Genomic DNA, 15188 nt, shown 5'->3' with positions numbered 1-15188 from the left:
GAATCTTGATCTTATAACTTAACACAAGAACCGAAGAAATGTATCAAAGTTTGGTTCCATTTGATACAGTTTATTCATTAATTTTATTCTTTACATTTAATTGCTGTATCGTTCATTAAAGAGTTTCTAAATCAGGACACATACATGTGTTATGTATTTTAGTTTCTTTTAGAAATAGTAATCTTGTTTTAGATATATATACCAGTTGCAGGAGATACTTATCATAAATTTAAGTTTGTTTGTTGTAATAAAATATTTGAAATGTTTACCTTGTTTCTAATTCTACAATTCAGTTTTCAAATGTTACACAACAGCATCATTTGTGTTTGCCTACATCGTATAGTTAATTGATAAATCACACAATTTACTCATACAAAGATTATTAAAATATGACAATATACTATACTGTACTGACATTTTCAAAAATATACTGGTAAACTTCGCACCTCAAATTAACTCAACAAGAGCATTACGATAGGTGCCACAAGTGGATCTGCTTACTCTTACAGATAACATGACAACACCTCAGTAGTGTCATGTTGCCTAGTCTTTAACTCTTTATGGGTTGTTTTTCAGACTGTTATTAGTCATCTTTGTCGCTAATTTGTATTTACAGCTTATACACTCATATGAAAACACTAAGGGACACAAGCTAAAGACAATACACTTCATGTAACTGGTTCCATATCTATTTATTTCTTTATAAGGGTTGGCTTTTGTGATATTTTTTTATGTACATGTTGTACACAATTGGCAGGTATTCATCTCTAACATTTCGGCTTAAATTTGCAACGTATCGATACCGCTTACAAAGAACATTGTAATTGATTCCTTTCACGGATTTGGCTATACTTTTTGGACCTTTTGGATTATAGCCCTTCATCTTTTATATAAGCTTTGGATTTCAAAAATTTTGGCCACGAGCACCACTGAAGAGACCTGTATTGTCGAAATGCGCATCTGGTGCAAGAAAATAGATACCTTTAATTGTATTACTATCACTGGGTCGATGCCTGTGCTGGTGGACTATTAGTCCCCGAGGGTATCACCAGCCCAGAAGCCAGTACTTCGGTACTGGCATGAAAATACGGATGTTTTGTGTTATTAAAATTTGCTGTTACAAAATGATAGAAATTATTATAAATTAAAGAATGTATCTCCCTCATGCAAAGCTCTGATTCCTTTCACTGATTTGGCTATACTTTTTGGACCTTTTGGATTATAGCTCTTCATCTTTTATATAAGCTTTGGATTTCAAATATTTTGGCCACGAGCATCACTGAAGAGACATGTATTGTCGAAATGCGCATCTGGTGCAAGAAAATTGATACCGTTAATTTTATTAAAGAATTATCCATAAGATTAACTAAAATTACGTCTGCAGTGAAAAGGGGTCTTCAGAAATACTGTGAAACTGTTTACTCGCTTAGTGGTATTAACCAAATGTGGATTCTCAAAAACTCAAAAGAACTTCTGAATCGTTTTAAATCTCGGTCTTTTTCTGAAATTCATTTTATCAAAACATTACATTTTTCAACCCTGTATACCACCATTCCCAATGTGAAATTAAAAGAATCTTCTTAAAGAAATAATCTACAATGTTTTTCAACAGAAAAATGGTAGCATATGCTATACATTTATTACTTTGAGATACCATAAGTCATATTTTGTTAAAATTTTACAAAAGGGTAAAACATGATACACAGAGGAACAGGTGATCAGCGTGCTGGTGATTCTTATTGAGAACATATTTGTTGAAGTTGGAGGTAAACTTTTTCAACAAATGGTCGGCATTCATATGGAAACAAACGACACGCCTCTCCTTGCCGACGTCTTCTTATTTTCATATAAATTGGAGTTCTTGTCAAAAACAAGTAGATCAAACAAGCCAGGCTTTTAATTTCACTTTCAGATAAATTGTATGTTGATGATGATCTTTCCGTTAACAATTCGAACTTTTCTGTTTGGGTGCCATTAATATATCCCCCAGAAATAGAAATTAAAGAAACAACAGACGCGGCTTCTTCCGCCTCATTTTGAGACTTATACCACGAATTCGACATACATAGTCATCTCAGTGTAACAGAATCTATGACAAACGAGACGATTTAAATTTTATTATTAAGTATTATTCGATATTGAAGAACTTGCAGCTCCTACTCAGACTTTTTAAAACGTTACCAGTGTCTAAGCAGAAAGTTGAAAAACCAGGGGTATGTCAAGGAACGTGAAAAAAATTCATTTGAAGATTCCATGTCCTTGTTGATAAATATTCTGTTTCAACTTCACAAATAATACACATGTCTTGAAGTATAGATTCTGGATACATACGTTGTTTGTCATCTTAATAACGTGTTATAGGATTCATTTATTATCTTTATTAATATTGCTTTTATTGTTGTATTGTTATAAGTCTGGATTTTGGGATAACCATTTGACGTGACTCTGTACTTTTGCATCCCGTAGTTGTGTCATTGTTCTTTACTTTTTGTCTTGCTTGACGGAGTCATAAAGCGAGACATAGGTATGCTGTTTCCGGCGGCGTCAAAAATGTATTAGTTTGTGATTAGGGTCTAGTTTAAGGTGAACCACTAGTTGTATGTCAAAGATATTTGGTATGCAGTTGTTTAAGTATTGGCACATCTCATTACCATGGAGATTATTTGACCCCGACCCCTCAGTTATGGTCTATTGACTTTGAAACGTTTGCTTAATTTTCATGTATTAGTTTGTGATTAGATCAGTTTATGGAGAACCACTATTGGTAAAGTATTGACAATTGGTATGCAGTTATATAAGCATCAGCTTATCTCATTTCCATGGAGATTATTTGGCCCCGCCCCCTCATTCATGGTCTATTGACTTTGAAATTTTTGCTTAGTTTTAATGTATTGGTTTGAGATTAGGTCAGTTTACGGAGAATCACTAGTCGTAGGTTCCTGATAATTGGTATGCAATTGTATAAGCATTGGCATGCTTCATTTCCATGAAGGTTATTTGGCCCTGCCCCTCAGACATGGTCTATTGACGTTGAAACGTTTGCTTATTTTTAATGTATTAGTTTGTGATTAGTTCAGTTAATGGGGAACCAGTAGTGGCAGGTCAATGATATTTAGTATGCAGTTGTATTAACATTGGCACATTTCATTACCATGGGAATTGTTTTACCCTCCCCTCAGTTATGGTTTATTGACTTTGAAATTTTGCTTAGTTTACATGTATAAGTTTGTGTTAAGGTTTGTTTAAAGAGAACTACTCCGATGATGATAACTACTTATGGTATGAAATTGTATTAGCATTAACACATTTCCATGGAGATTGTTTAACCATGTACCTTCAGTCATAGTTCATTGACTTTGAATATTTGCTAAACTTACATGTTAAAGTGTTGTCATTTTTTTATTTCAACATTTGCATTATCGTAATTACAAAAAAGAAAGACATATGTGTTAACAGTTTATTGTATTTTTTATCTTTTAATTTTGCTAATGTGCTAAAAGTTGTCTAAAAGTTGTGTAATTGTTCTAAGATAATTTTTGTATTCTTGTATTTCATATTTGCTAATGCTTTGTCTATATGCCTTTTTGTATTTCTTAGATATACAATGACGTGGCTCCTTTTTAGCAGAAATTTGCAATAAGCATTTAGACGAGCGACAAGAAGGACAAGGGAAACTTAATTTAGATTCTGCAGAGAATATGCATAAATGAACAATAGACTATATTCTGTTCATACTTTAAACGACAAAATTAATTATTATCATCCTTTATCGACGTCAATCGCATGATTCTACGTCAGAGTTAATTTTTAATCTTACCATGTGTTTTTCAGGGTAAGGATTCGGTCTCAATAAAGGCAACAGTAGTATACCGCTGTTCGAACTTCAAATCTTTCCCTCCTTTATGCGTAGATTTTACATAGATAAATAAAAAATTATAATAAAAAAGCAATTACTGAAGCCTGTTAGCCTCTTTGTAACATTTCTTTGTTTTTATTGTTATTCGGATTATCACATAATGTCGACTGCTGTACTCCTATTTTTAACATCTTTACCTATTGTGTCTGTTTGTTTTGTTCATGCTTTGTTGTCAATATAATGAAATTTGATTCAACTGTCAGACAAGTGTGAGGTTTAGCTAGCTACAAAACCAGGTTCAATGCACCATTTTCTACATTAAGGGCATACGATACAGTTACAGGGGAGGTAATGACGTTGCTAACGTAAAATGTTATTTTCGCAACGTCAAACTGTGACATATCGGGAAAAGATGCATTTTTCGACTGATTTTTATCATTCAAACTGATTTAATTTGAAAACGAGTTCATGGACCCCTATTTTTCCAAACAGCAATTTGTTTCATTTTGCAGGGAGATTATGTGACCCAAATTTTATAAAACTGTAAATAGAGGATTTTTTTTAAATTTTGATAAAGATGCAGCAAAAAATGACGTATTTTCTTCAATTCATGAACATTTGATAAATATGAGTTATTTCTGAATAAAAAATCCATAATTTTGTAGGATACTTATAAAATACAGAAATTACCGATTATTTAACAAAAAACAATTTGTGCTTATCTTTTATAACAAAAAAGTTATGTCTTTCTTTCGAAAAAGAAATTACGGCCACAAATCTGAATTTCGAGCAAATATACAAAAATTCGACCTCATTTTACTCAAAAAGTAGCACATGAAGGTATATTTTTTATTACATATTTAATTTAACCAGGTAAAAAATAGCCTATGTTCAAATTTTCACGAACTTGTAAATACAGGATCAAAACTGTATCGTATGCCCTTAAGAAAATGCCTGTACCAAGTCAGGAATATGACAGTTGTGTTATTATCATTCGTCATCATCGTCGTCATCGTCGTCATCGTCATTGTCGCTGTCGTCGTCATCATCACCGTCATTGCGTCGTTGTTATCGTCGTCATCATCGTCGTCGTCATCGTCATTGCATTGTAATATATATTGTATTTTAATGTATAAGTGTATTAATAATAACTGTATGCATGTATTTTGTTTGAGGGCCTCAATGAAAATTAGACTAGTTCTAATTGAGTTACCCTCTTTAAATAATGAATTTATTATTATTATTATATATTATTATATTGTCGTCGTCGTCATCATCGTAATCATCGTCATCCTCATCGTCATCGTCATCATCATCATCGTCATCATCATTCTCATCGTCGTCATAATCCACCACAACCACCACCACCATGTGGAATGACACAACTATCCATCCAAATTACAAAAAAAAATGTATTGCATGTTTGTGTTTTCAAAGGATATTTTACGAACATTTTTTACAAACGATTTATTTACATATTTTCATACTAAGAACAATAATCTGTTCATCAAAACCCGAAAAAAACATCAACTAGTTACCGAATGTTCTGTTATTATAACTTAATTAAGAACAGGCTTTTTACATGATATTTATAATATTTACATGGAATATAGAGTGAAAGGTTAACGCTTCACTTTAATTTGGATTACATTTCATGGAAGATTTTTATTTTTGAATTGTGGGAACTAATAACTAGTTTTCTTTGTTTGCAATTATAATGCAAATCGACAAAAGAATCTAACGATTCTAGTCCTTCCTTGATCACTCTTATAAGCAGTTTACAGTCAACTGTCAGATGATGTATAAATCCTTCCCTGCACAAAATGTAAAGACTTCCATCTTGTTGTGCTGTTATCATTATAGGCGGGAAGGGTAATGCTAGGGTTTGATGACGGTCGTCAGTAAAACTGTATTGGTATAGCTTCTTGTTGTTTTCGAAATTGTTGTTGCTAAGGTAGAATATTCTGTCACCAGAAGCTTGTAATCTGACAGGACAACAATCAGTCTTTAGTGTCTGTATCACCTGTCCTGTTTGATAATCTATAACTACTAAGCAATACTGACCACTTACAACTAACTTCTGGTTTGACATTGTAATATCACTCCACTTAATCATTGTCGGTACTGATATTAATTTAAGTATAAATTGATTGTTTATGTCATACACCTTTATATGGTTACTACAAATTAGCGTAACAGCTACTATAAAGTTGTTGACTGCTGTAGCACGCAATGGTTCAGCATGGACAAATATACTGTCTGTCGAAGGCCCAACTGTGTTGTAGATCAATAATTTGGACTGAAAAGGTAAACAAATGACCATTCTACCATCATCCATAACCACTAAATCTGACACTTCTGCTCTCCAGTCATCTTCCACATTCAATTTTATGTCTCTCTCATGGTGTAGTGTTGCGATAGATTGTCCTAGTAGGTATGGTGTATCTGATTGCACCTGCTCAGCTAAAACATAAGAAGAATAAGTTTCATTATTGGGATGTCAAGATGTATTCAACCAAAACACTCGTTCGAATAAAGACTGAATAACATAACTGTAGTCTTACTTTAAAGTTCACGGATAACTGTGGATTCATTAGTATTTGTTGGAAACTAATTTCGTTGATGTGGAGGTTACTCGGGATTCACGAATTCCACTGATCAACGAATTATAAATTTTCTATATGAATGTAAGCAGACTTTGGCAAAACCACGAAATCAAATATCTGCAAAAATGTTAATGAGTTGTTTGATATCGGAGTGATATTGCAGTAGTAAATACTGACTTTATCAGCAAAAATATCAGGCAAGGGCGAATCTGATATTTGAGCTGATAAAGTCAGTATAAACCTAAAATGCTATTTTTCTTTTTATCGGCTATTTCTCCTAACTATGTTTTTTGGTAGAGACTATAACATAAAATTATATAGTAAGTAGAACAAGTTTAACTCGTACAAAACGTTTGGTTAGTTGTATGAATTAAGTTGCATTAATTTAATTGATAAATTGAAGCGATTGAACTGATGCACGTGACATTTCTGCACTGATACATTGCCTTAAACTTTCGAGTATAAAGTCCTGTCAACAATCATAAAAATATCAGGCAGTAAGATCAAAGGAAAAATGTACAAATTGCTGGTTTACATTTCATGATATTCTCTGTTGTTTGTTTAGTATATAAGAAATAAGTTGAAGGTGATATAAACATTTATACTGAATTAAGGCAACAGTAATTTACTGATAAAGTTTAAGTCGTTTAAATCAAGAGACAACTTCCAAGTTCGATGCATTTGTTAAAAACTTTGGTTTTAGTGAACAGCGATATCATTCGTGCGTTTAGGGGCATAGTCACTTCCGTTCTCATGTTTTAGGTACCAGTCTTGTATTACAACTCCAGTTTCCGGTGCATGTCAAATCATGGAGGGAAACAAAATAGTCCATTTTTTCTGAATTTTTTTCTGGACTCCATTTTTCTGTTTGATTGTAGGTTTATGCTGAATTGAAACATATGTATATATTTAAAAAAAACATCTTGCATCTTTTTGGGGATATCAATCCAGAAAAGTGGAAGGATATCATGTTTACTGTAAGTGATGCGGCCTAGTAAAAGCAGCAAACAGAAAGTAGAAAAAAATATTTTGACTTCAGGGTTACGTAACTTTTTATTCTTCGTGACCCACTTTTTTTTCGATTAAATCACAATTTCACATTAGTACATACATGATATGAATATGCAATTTTTTATGCCCCACCTACGAAAGTAGAGGGGCATTATGTTTTCTGGTCTGTGCGTCCGTTCGTCCGTCCGTCTGTTCGTCCGTTCGTTCGTCCGTCTGTCCCACTTCAGGTTAAATTTTTTGGTCAAGGTAGTTTTTGATGAAGTTGAAGTCCAATCAATTTGAAACTTAGTATACATGTGCCCTATGATATGATCTTTCTAATTTAAATGCCAAATTAGAGTTTTGACCCCAATTTTAAGGTTCACTGAACATAGAAAATGATATTGCAAATTTCAGGTTAAAGTTTTTGGTCAAGATAGTTTTTGATAAAGTAGAAGTCCAATCAACTTGAAACTTAGTATACATGTTCCCTTTGATAAGATCATTCTAATTTTAATGCCAAATTAGAGAATTTATTCCAATTTCACGGTCCACTAAACATAGAAAATGATAGTGCGAGTGGGGCATCCGTGTACTGTGGACACATTCTTGTTTTTCTATGTAGTATTTTTTATTTTTTTATTTTCAAAGATCACCTGTTTAGCATGGAAGCCTATGGAGCAGTCAATTACAAGACTGCAACCTTTAATTTAGCGAGTGGTTTGAAAAATATCATGCAATATTGCACGAATTACTCGGCAAATTAAATTCTTATAATTAAAGATCAGCACTGCTGTCATTGGATGATCGGATTAAGTGCATAAAAGTTCCTACAAACATTATTTCTAGTTTATCCGCCACAATGACTATCACTAAGACGTTTGATGAACGTTAATTTTCTAGGTATCCAGGCATCCTCTCTATCTGGTAAATGACGTTAACAGTCGTTTACAATTGACGTGCATTTTTCCAGTAAAGGACATAACTAGAAAGTAATTTATTAAAAAGAGCTATATTACACTTAGGAAATTGCATGAACCCCTCCTCACAGTATTAGTGGCAACTGTTATGTATGCACCAACCGCACTACGCAGAGGTATAAGAGATGTGATAATATGTATAATAACTCATCACAGATACCAGGCTCATAATGTTGTAACCATAAACGGGTTTCATCTTCAAAAGACTCAGTGACACTCGAATGGAAAAAAAAAACCAAACCCAAATAAAGTACGAAGTAGAGGAGTACTGTTTTTTATTATTGTATTTATATGATTTTTTTATATCCAATGCCTGCGATGCGCTATTCAGGATTTACTGAATTGCTATTCAGGATTTACTGAATTGCTATTCAGGATTTACTGAATTGACTTAAGTCAACACTTCCGAAGAAGACAATTGGCCTTCTGATTTTTTCTTTGATATTGACACTGATGGACGACTTTAAACTAGAATATATGCAACAATAATTGTGCATACCCGCGTTTCGTTTAAGTATAGCGGTAAAATATTGTATTCACGGGTACGGGTCGTATGATTATATAATAGGGTCACACATAGTGACCAATGGGTGTACTTTAATAAAGCATAGGGTCACTTTCTAGCTGTCGTGCAACGAGTGAACACACCGAAATTTGATCCGCCTTTCAGAACACGCAGACAACAATTAAGGAATAACAGTACTGTAGTTGAAGAGTTGCCACCGTCAATTGTAGATTTGACGGTCGCAAATGAAGTTTTACTGGCGACGCGTAGCTTACACGATAATCCCTGCTGATGCAATGCGATCTATCTCCTTTTGCTTTTTGTACATAGATAAACCATTGCAGCCTTAATCTAGATGGTTGATCTAGAACGCTCAAAATCAAACATTTAAAATTTAAAAAAAAGTTTAAATACCTAAATTCTGGCAATAGCAACATAAAATAAACAAGATGAGGTATTACCAAAAATGAGAAACTTACCATGTGTAATGGTTTGAATTCTTATTAGCTCCTACAAAAAATATTAAAATATGAAATGTTTTACTGATTATTCTAGACAGTGCTTGTCTATTAAATTTAATAGCAATGTCATTCTAATAAAAAAAAAGAAGCGTATAATGCTTACGGAACATCGACGATTGAATATAAATCATCAGTGTTATAACAGTGTAACGAGTATATTTTTTTTTATCACAATCAGCATAAAAACAACTTGATGTTTCTATATAAACAAAAAGAAATTTTCTGTTTTCCATGAAGCGCGAAAGTTCTTTCGGCTAAAATGTGATCCTCCCTGGCTTTATTGTCGAATAAATTGGAAAAATAAACAAATTATTTGCAAATTTGCAAATATTCGAAATATATTTATTATCAATATTATTATTAAGCAAAGCGTGAAACACAAAAGTATGTCAGAAAACGAGATGAAATAAGCATCATCCAATGTGATATCAATTATACGTCATATAGCTGAAATTAGTGCAGAAAGATCCATTTTTCAAAATATCTAGCTCATACATTTTTCTAAAATCGAAATTCTTAGTTAAACATGTACAGCATGAAAAAAAAATCTTTTATTGATGTATGTTTCTATAGAAATATTTGTGTAATAAATATACAATATCCACTTTTTTTCAAATGATAATTTTTTGTCTTAACGGTTTGCACGAAAAACACAAACAATGTGTATACATTGTGTTGATTAATTAGGCTATGCGATATACATTTCTGAAATCATTTTGAATTTTAGAGCTTGCAGCTGCTACTCAAACTTTGTAACACATCACCGGTCTCTGAGCAAAAGTTGATATGCCAAAGAACGTCTCGTACTTTTTCTAAAAAAAAAAAAATCATCGGAAGGTACCAAGACCTTGTTGATAAAAATTTCCTAAATTATACGCAAAGGTCTTGTAGTGTAGATTCTGGATACTGACGTTATTTATCATTTCAACAACGTGATTATTTGTCTTTATGACTATCAATTGTACTGTTTAAAGATATAGAAAGATGTGGTATGAGTGCAAATGAGACAACTCTCCATCCAAGTAACAACTTATGAAAGTAAACTACTATAGGTCAACGTACGGTCTTCAACACGGCGCCTTGGCTCACACCGAACAGCAAGTTAGTCTATTTTTAGGGATATCCATTTGACGTGATTTTGCAGTTACACATCCCGTCATTGTGTTATTGTTCTATGATAATTTTTATATTCTTGTATTTCATATTTGCTAATGTGCTTTGTCTATATGTCTTTTAAAGGGTTTTGTTATACATATGACAAGGCTCTGTTTCGTCATGGTGTTATTGTTCTATGGTGTATTCTTGTTTTTCATGACTTTTTGTACTTTGTGCTTAATGATTTTTTGTTTTAATGGTGATTAGGATTATAACACAATGTTAATGGCTGTACTTTGTTTATTTGACATTCTTTACATAAAGAAAGCATGCCAGAGGTAAAATACATGCAATAAGACGTTAAAGATTAAATGAGTTATATTTGCATGAACAGAACAAATGTTATTATAACGCAATTATATGTTCGGTTCCAAGGAAAACGTGTTATAAAAATATGTTAGTTAAATGTTTATATTTTCGAAAAGAGGTGCGAAAGAAACCAGAGGGACAGTCAAACACTTAGATCAAAAATAAACTAACAACGCCATGGCTAACAAAGAAAACGACAAACAGACAAAAGTACACAAGACACAACATAGAAAATTTAAGACTTAGTAAATATTTCCTACGCTCTCGAGGGGGATCATTTAAATGCTTAATAGTTAGGTGGTGCCGCAGGGATTCTGTTACTCCACCCTTTTAATATAATTTAGATTTTTAAATGTATATCTTTTCATATATTGCGCGGATAAAAATCGTTTTTGATTTTGGTTGGGTTTGTGATTGGTGTGTTTGAGGTATGGGTTACCAAAGTGTCAACCCAGACAACATGAGTATGTTGGCCCAACATTGGCACAACGTATATCATTGCATTGGCCCATCGTTGTATTTTAACGTTGGCCCAACGTATAAGTGCAAAGTGGGCATACGTTGGCCCAACATGATGGCTTCATGTTGGCCCAACGTTGTACGGTTATATGCAATACATAGAGCCAACGTTGGCCCATTGTATGAAAAACGAAATCCATGTTGGCACAACGTTGGACCAACGTAGCGATATATTTTCTTATGTTGGCACTATGTTGGTCCAAGGTAGGTATTTCTCATTTTTATGTTGGCAATACGTTGGTATATTGTTTCAACCAAATTACAATGGATGCTGCATTAAGAGCTGTATATGATAAATACTCCGGAGCGCATTTGATCTTTTTTTGTATTCCAAACTGCCAAAGTTTAAGGTAGCAATTCTGTATTTTTGTATTACCCATTGTTGTTACTGTCCTTGTTTTTTTCATGAACTTTGCCTCTTTAATTTTATTTATTGTGTGACGCTAAGATATTTCTTTGACAATGTTTGATGGATCGACCAGATAAACTCTGTGTCATTTGGTGTCTTGTAAAGACTTGTCTCATTAGCAATCATACCACATCTTCTTTTTTCATATAAATTTCATTTATTTCTTTAACAGAACAAATGACGTATGGCTTATGGTTAGGCGATCATACAAATAGTTTTTTTCGGAGATGTAATTTTAGTTGTATTGGTTCCAGATCCAGAATGAAAATTAAATAATTCAGAAGATGAAACTTTATTTATTTTGAATTTGATATCATTGTCGTCACCACGAGTAGTGTCCTCCTCAATTTGAACTTCAGCAGTGTCATTATTACTTATATATGTTATTCTTTTTTTCCCTTCTGTATTTCTTGCCCCCTTCTCAGTCAAGGCTTAAGCGCCGCCAATCTTTAGCTGCATCATCTATCTCCTTATCCGAAGACTATTTACAGCTATGTTTTTTTTCTAACCGACTCTGTAATAAAGTTATAAGTAAACTTGAATTGCGTATTTGTCTAATGCATGCGTGCGTAATCTCCCTTCTAGATATGTAATATAAATTAATGTATATTCTAAATAGTTTAAACACTATTTAATACAAAATCAAATCTTAAATAACCAATTTTTTATATATTGGTTATTTGTCTAATTGTCAGAAATTCATTAGTATTAGACGGATTTGTGGGTATAACAAACCCTTATTACTTTTATTTCAGAATTCGGTATCATACTTTATATATTCGTAATATACATGATATATAAAGAATAATTTAGATGTGTATTAATGAACAGTTATATATTTGATATATAAAAACACTGTTACACATTCAAGTGTGTATATGATCAGGTTTCACAAATATATCGTATCTGTTTGCATGCGATTTAGAAATACAATAAAACTAACAAATTCATTTATATTTTAATGAAGTAGAAATCATTATACCACATTTTTGAAACATTACGGAATAAGGTACATCTTAAGACAATTTTATTCCATTAACTTCAGTAATGATCATACATGTTGTGGTTATAGATTTATATAATTTACCATTTGTTTGAAGATACTAATGTTCAGTGGCAACTATTTCATGATAATTAATAGGATTGAAATGATTTAAAATCTAGAAAATATTTCGCCCAAAACGTAGGAACTTTAAGATCAGCATTATAAAATGATAGAAATTAATATATGTTTTGATATTTAATAACATCCCTCAGATTAAAAAATCATATTGTATTTGTCATTCTGAATCGTATATATATATCAGATTTTTTAAAGTTACAACTTACATGTTACTATCTTTCTCTTTGAATCTCAGATGATATGATTTTCTCTTTTTGTTTTCTTCGTATCACTGCTTTCTTACAAATACACAACAGGAAATAATCACAAAAGTGACCATCCCATTACATTCAGATTTCCTATAAACTTAATTACCATAGCAACTATCTTTGAAATTTGTCGAACATATGGTCAACCTTATCAGAATGGGCTTGATTAACAGACTGGCTGTATCAAATATCACTCTGCATATAATTGCTATTATTATGTTTCACAAAGTTTAATGAATAAAGTTATTATAAATAATGATTGCAATAAATTTTAATTTTTAACCAGGCAATCTATGTTTACGGTATACATTTTTTTTTTTACAGTAATGATATTCCAGTATAAATTTTATCTGACTTATATATAGAGTATAATATATGATCACGCAACGTTGGGCCAGCATTGGCCCAACATAGAGTTTTTAATGTAATTTCAGTTGATAAACACTGTCGGTATAACATTAACTTTTCATAAAGCCTGCTGCAATCGAAATTATCCGCCTCCCAAGAGAAATAAAGCGTAAAATATTATATAATCAATTCTATTAACAAAATTTCATATCGGCCCTATGTTGCTACTAACATAATGCCAACATTTGCCCGATTATTTATAACCAACATGAGATAATAATATGAATTTACAACAGACCAACGTTTGGCCAATGTTGTGCAGCCGACACCAACGTGCGACCAATGTACCGACAATTTGCCAACGTTGGGCCAATGTTGTGTAGCCAACATAAACTTGCGACCAACGGACCGACAATTTGCCAACGTTGGGCCAATGTTGTGAAGCCAACACCAACGGTCGACCAACGGGCCGACCATTTGCCAACGTTGGCCCACTGTTAGTCTGCTGACTGGGAAAAGAGGGGAAATCACAGCCATAACACATAATGCTTAATTGATAGGCGATGCTGTAAGAATCCTGTTACTACACCCTTTTAATACAATTTAGATTTTTATAAATGTATTCATTTTAGTATATTGCGTGGATAAAAATCATTTTCCATATTGGTTTGGTTTGTGTTTGGTGTGTAGGAAGTATGGGATACCAAAGTGTCAAAAGATAGGAAACACAAAACACAAAGATAGTTACAGGATTTTCATATACAAGTAATGAAATTTGATTGACCTTATCATAAATTTGAATTATAGGCTCCTGACTTGGGATAGGCACAGACATAATGTACATACCTCTAGCTTAGCCATTATTTCAGACTTTATCTGTAATGATTGCTGTTATCAGTTGTACATACCTCTAGTTTAGCCATTATTTCAGACTTTATCTGTAATGATTGCTGTTATCAGTTGTACATACCTCTAGTTTAGCCATTATTTCAGACTTTATCTGTAATGATTGCTGTTATCAGTTGTACATACCTCTAGTTTAGCCATTATTTTAGACTTTAACTCAGCACTGTTGATGTTCATTGTACATACCTCTAGTTTAGCCATTATTTTAGACTTTAACTCAGCACTGTTGATGTTCATTGTACATACCTCTAGTTTAGCCATTATTTCACACTTTAACTCAGCACTGTTGATGTTCATTGTACATACCTCTAATTTAGCCATTATTTCACACTTTATCTCAGCACTGTTGATGTTCATCGTACATACCTCTAGTTTAGCCATTATTTCATACTTTATCTCAGCACTGTCGATGTTCATTGTACATACCTCTAGTTTAGCCATTATTTCACACTTTATCTCAGCACTGTTGATGTTCATTGTACATACCTCTAGTTTAGCCATTATTGCACACTTTAACTCAGCATTGTTGATGTTCATTGTACTCAATATTTCTGATGAAGTTGAATGAATGTCTGCAGTAGTTGCCCCTATGTTTTGTATTCTGGTGTCAATCTGAATAAATACAATACTTCCACTTATATTAAGGTACTATACTGTTACGCTTTTCTATTATTTTGTCCTTCTGTCAATCTGAATTTTACCACTACTCAGAA

At 32.7% G+C, this 15188-nt stretch overlaps 1 protein-coding gene across 1 annotated transcript in view; it reads right to left on the bottom strand.

Annotated features, from left to right (window-relative positions):
- LOC143084972 (uncharacterized) overlaps positions 1 to 14503 on the bottom strand; it is a 50295-nt gene extending 35792 nt beyond the window's left edge. Inside the window, exon 1 of the mRNA XM_076261073.1 lies at positions 14478 to 14503. Coding sequence (XP_076117188.1) covers positions 14478 to 14492 — 15 coding nt within the window. The 5' untranslated portion in view covers positions 14493 to 14503. The remainder of the gene's footprint in view (positions 1 to 14477) is intronic.
- Between the last annotated feature and the right edge of the window lie 685 nt (positions 14504 to 15188).

Source organism: Mytilus galloprovincialis, chromosome 8 (genome assembly GCF_965363235.1).
Source record: "Mytilus galloprovincialis chromosome 8, xbMytGall1.hap1.1, whole genome shotgun sequence".
Lineage (NCBI taxonomy): Eukaryota > Metazoa > Mollusca > Bivalvia > Mytilida > Mytilidae > Mytilus > Mytilus galloprovincialis.
Note: the sequence above shows the minus strand (reverse complement) of the source record. Positions and strands in the feature narration are given on the sequence as shown.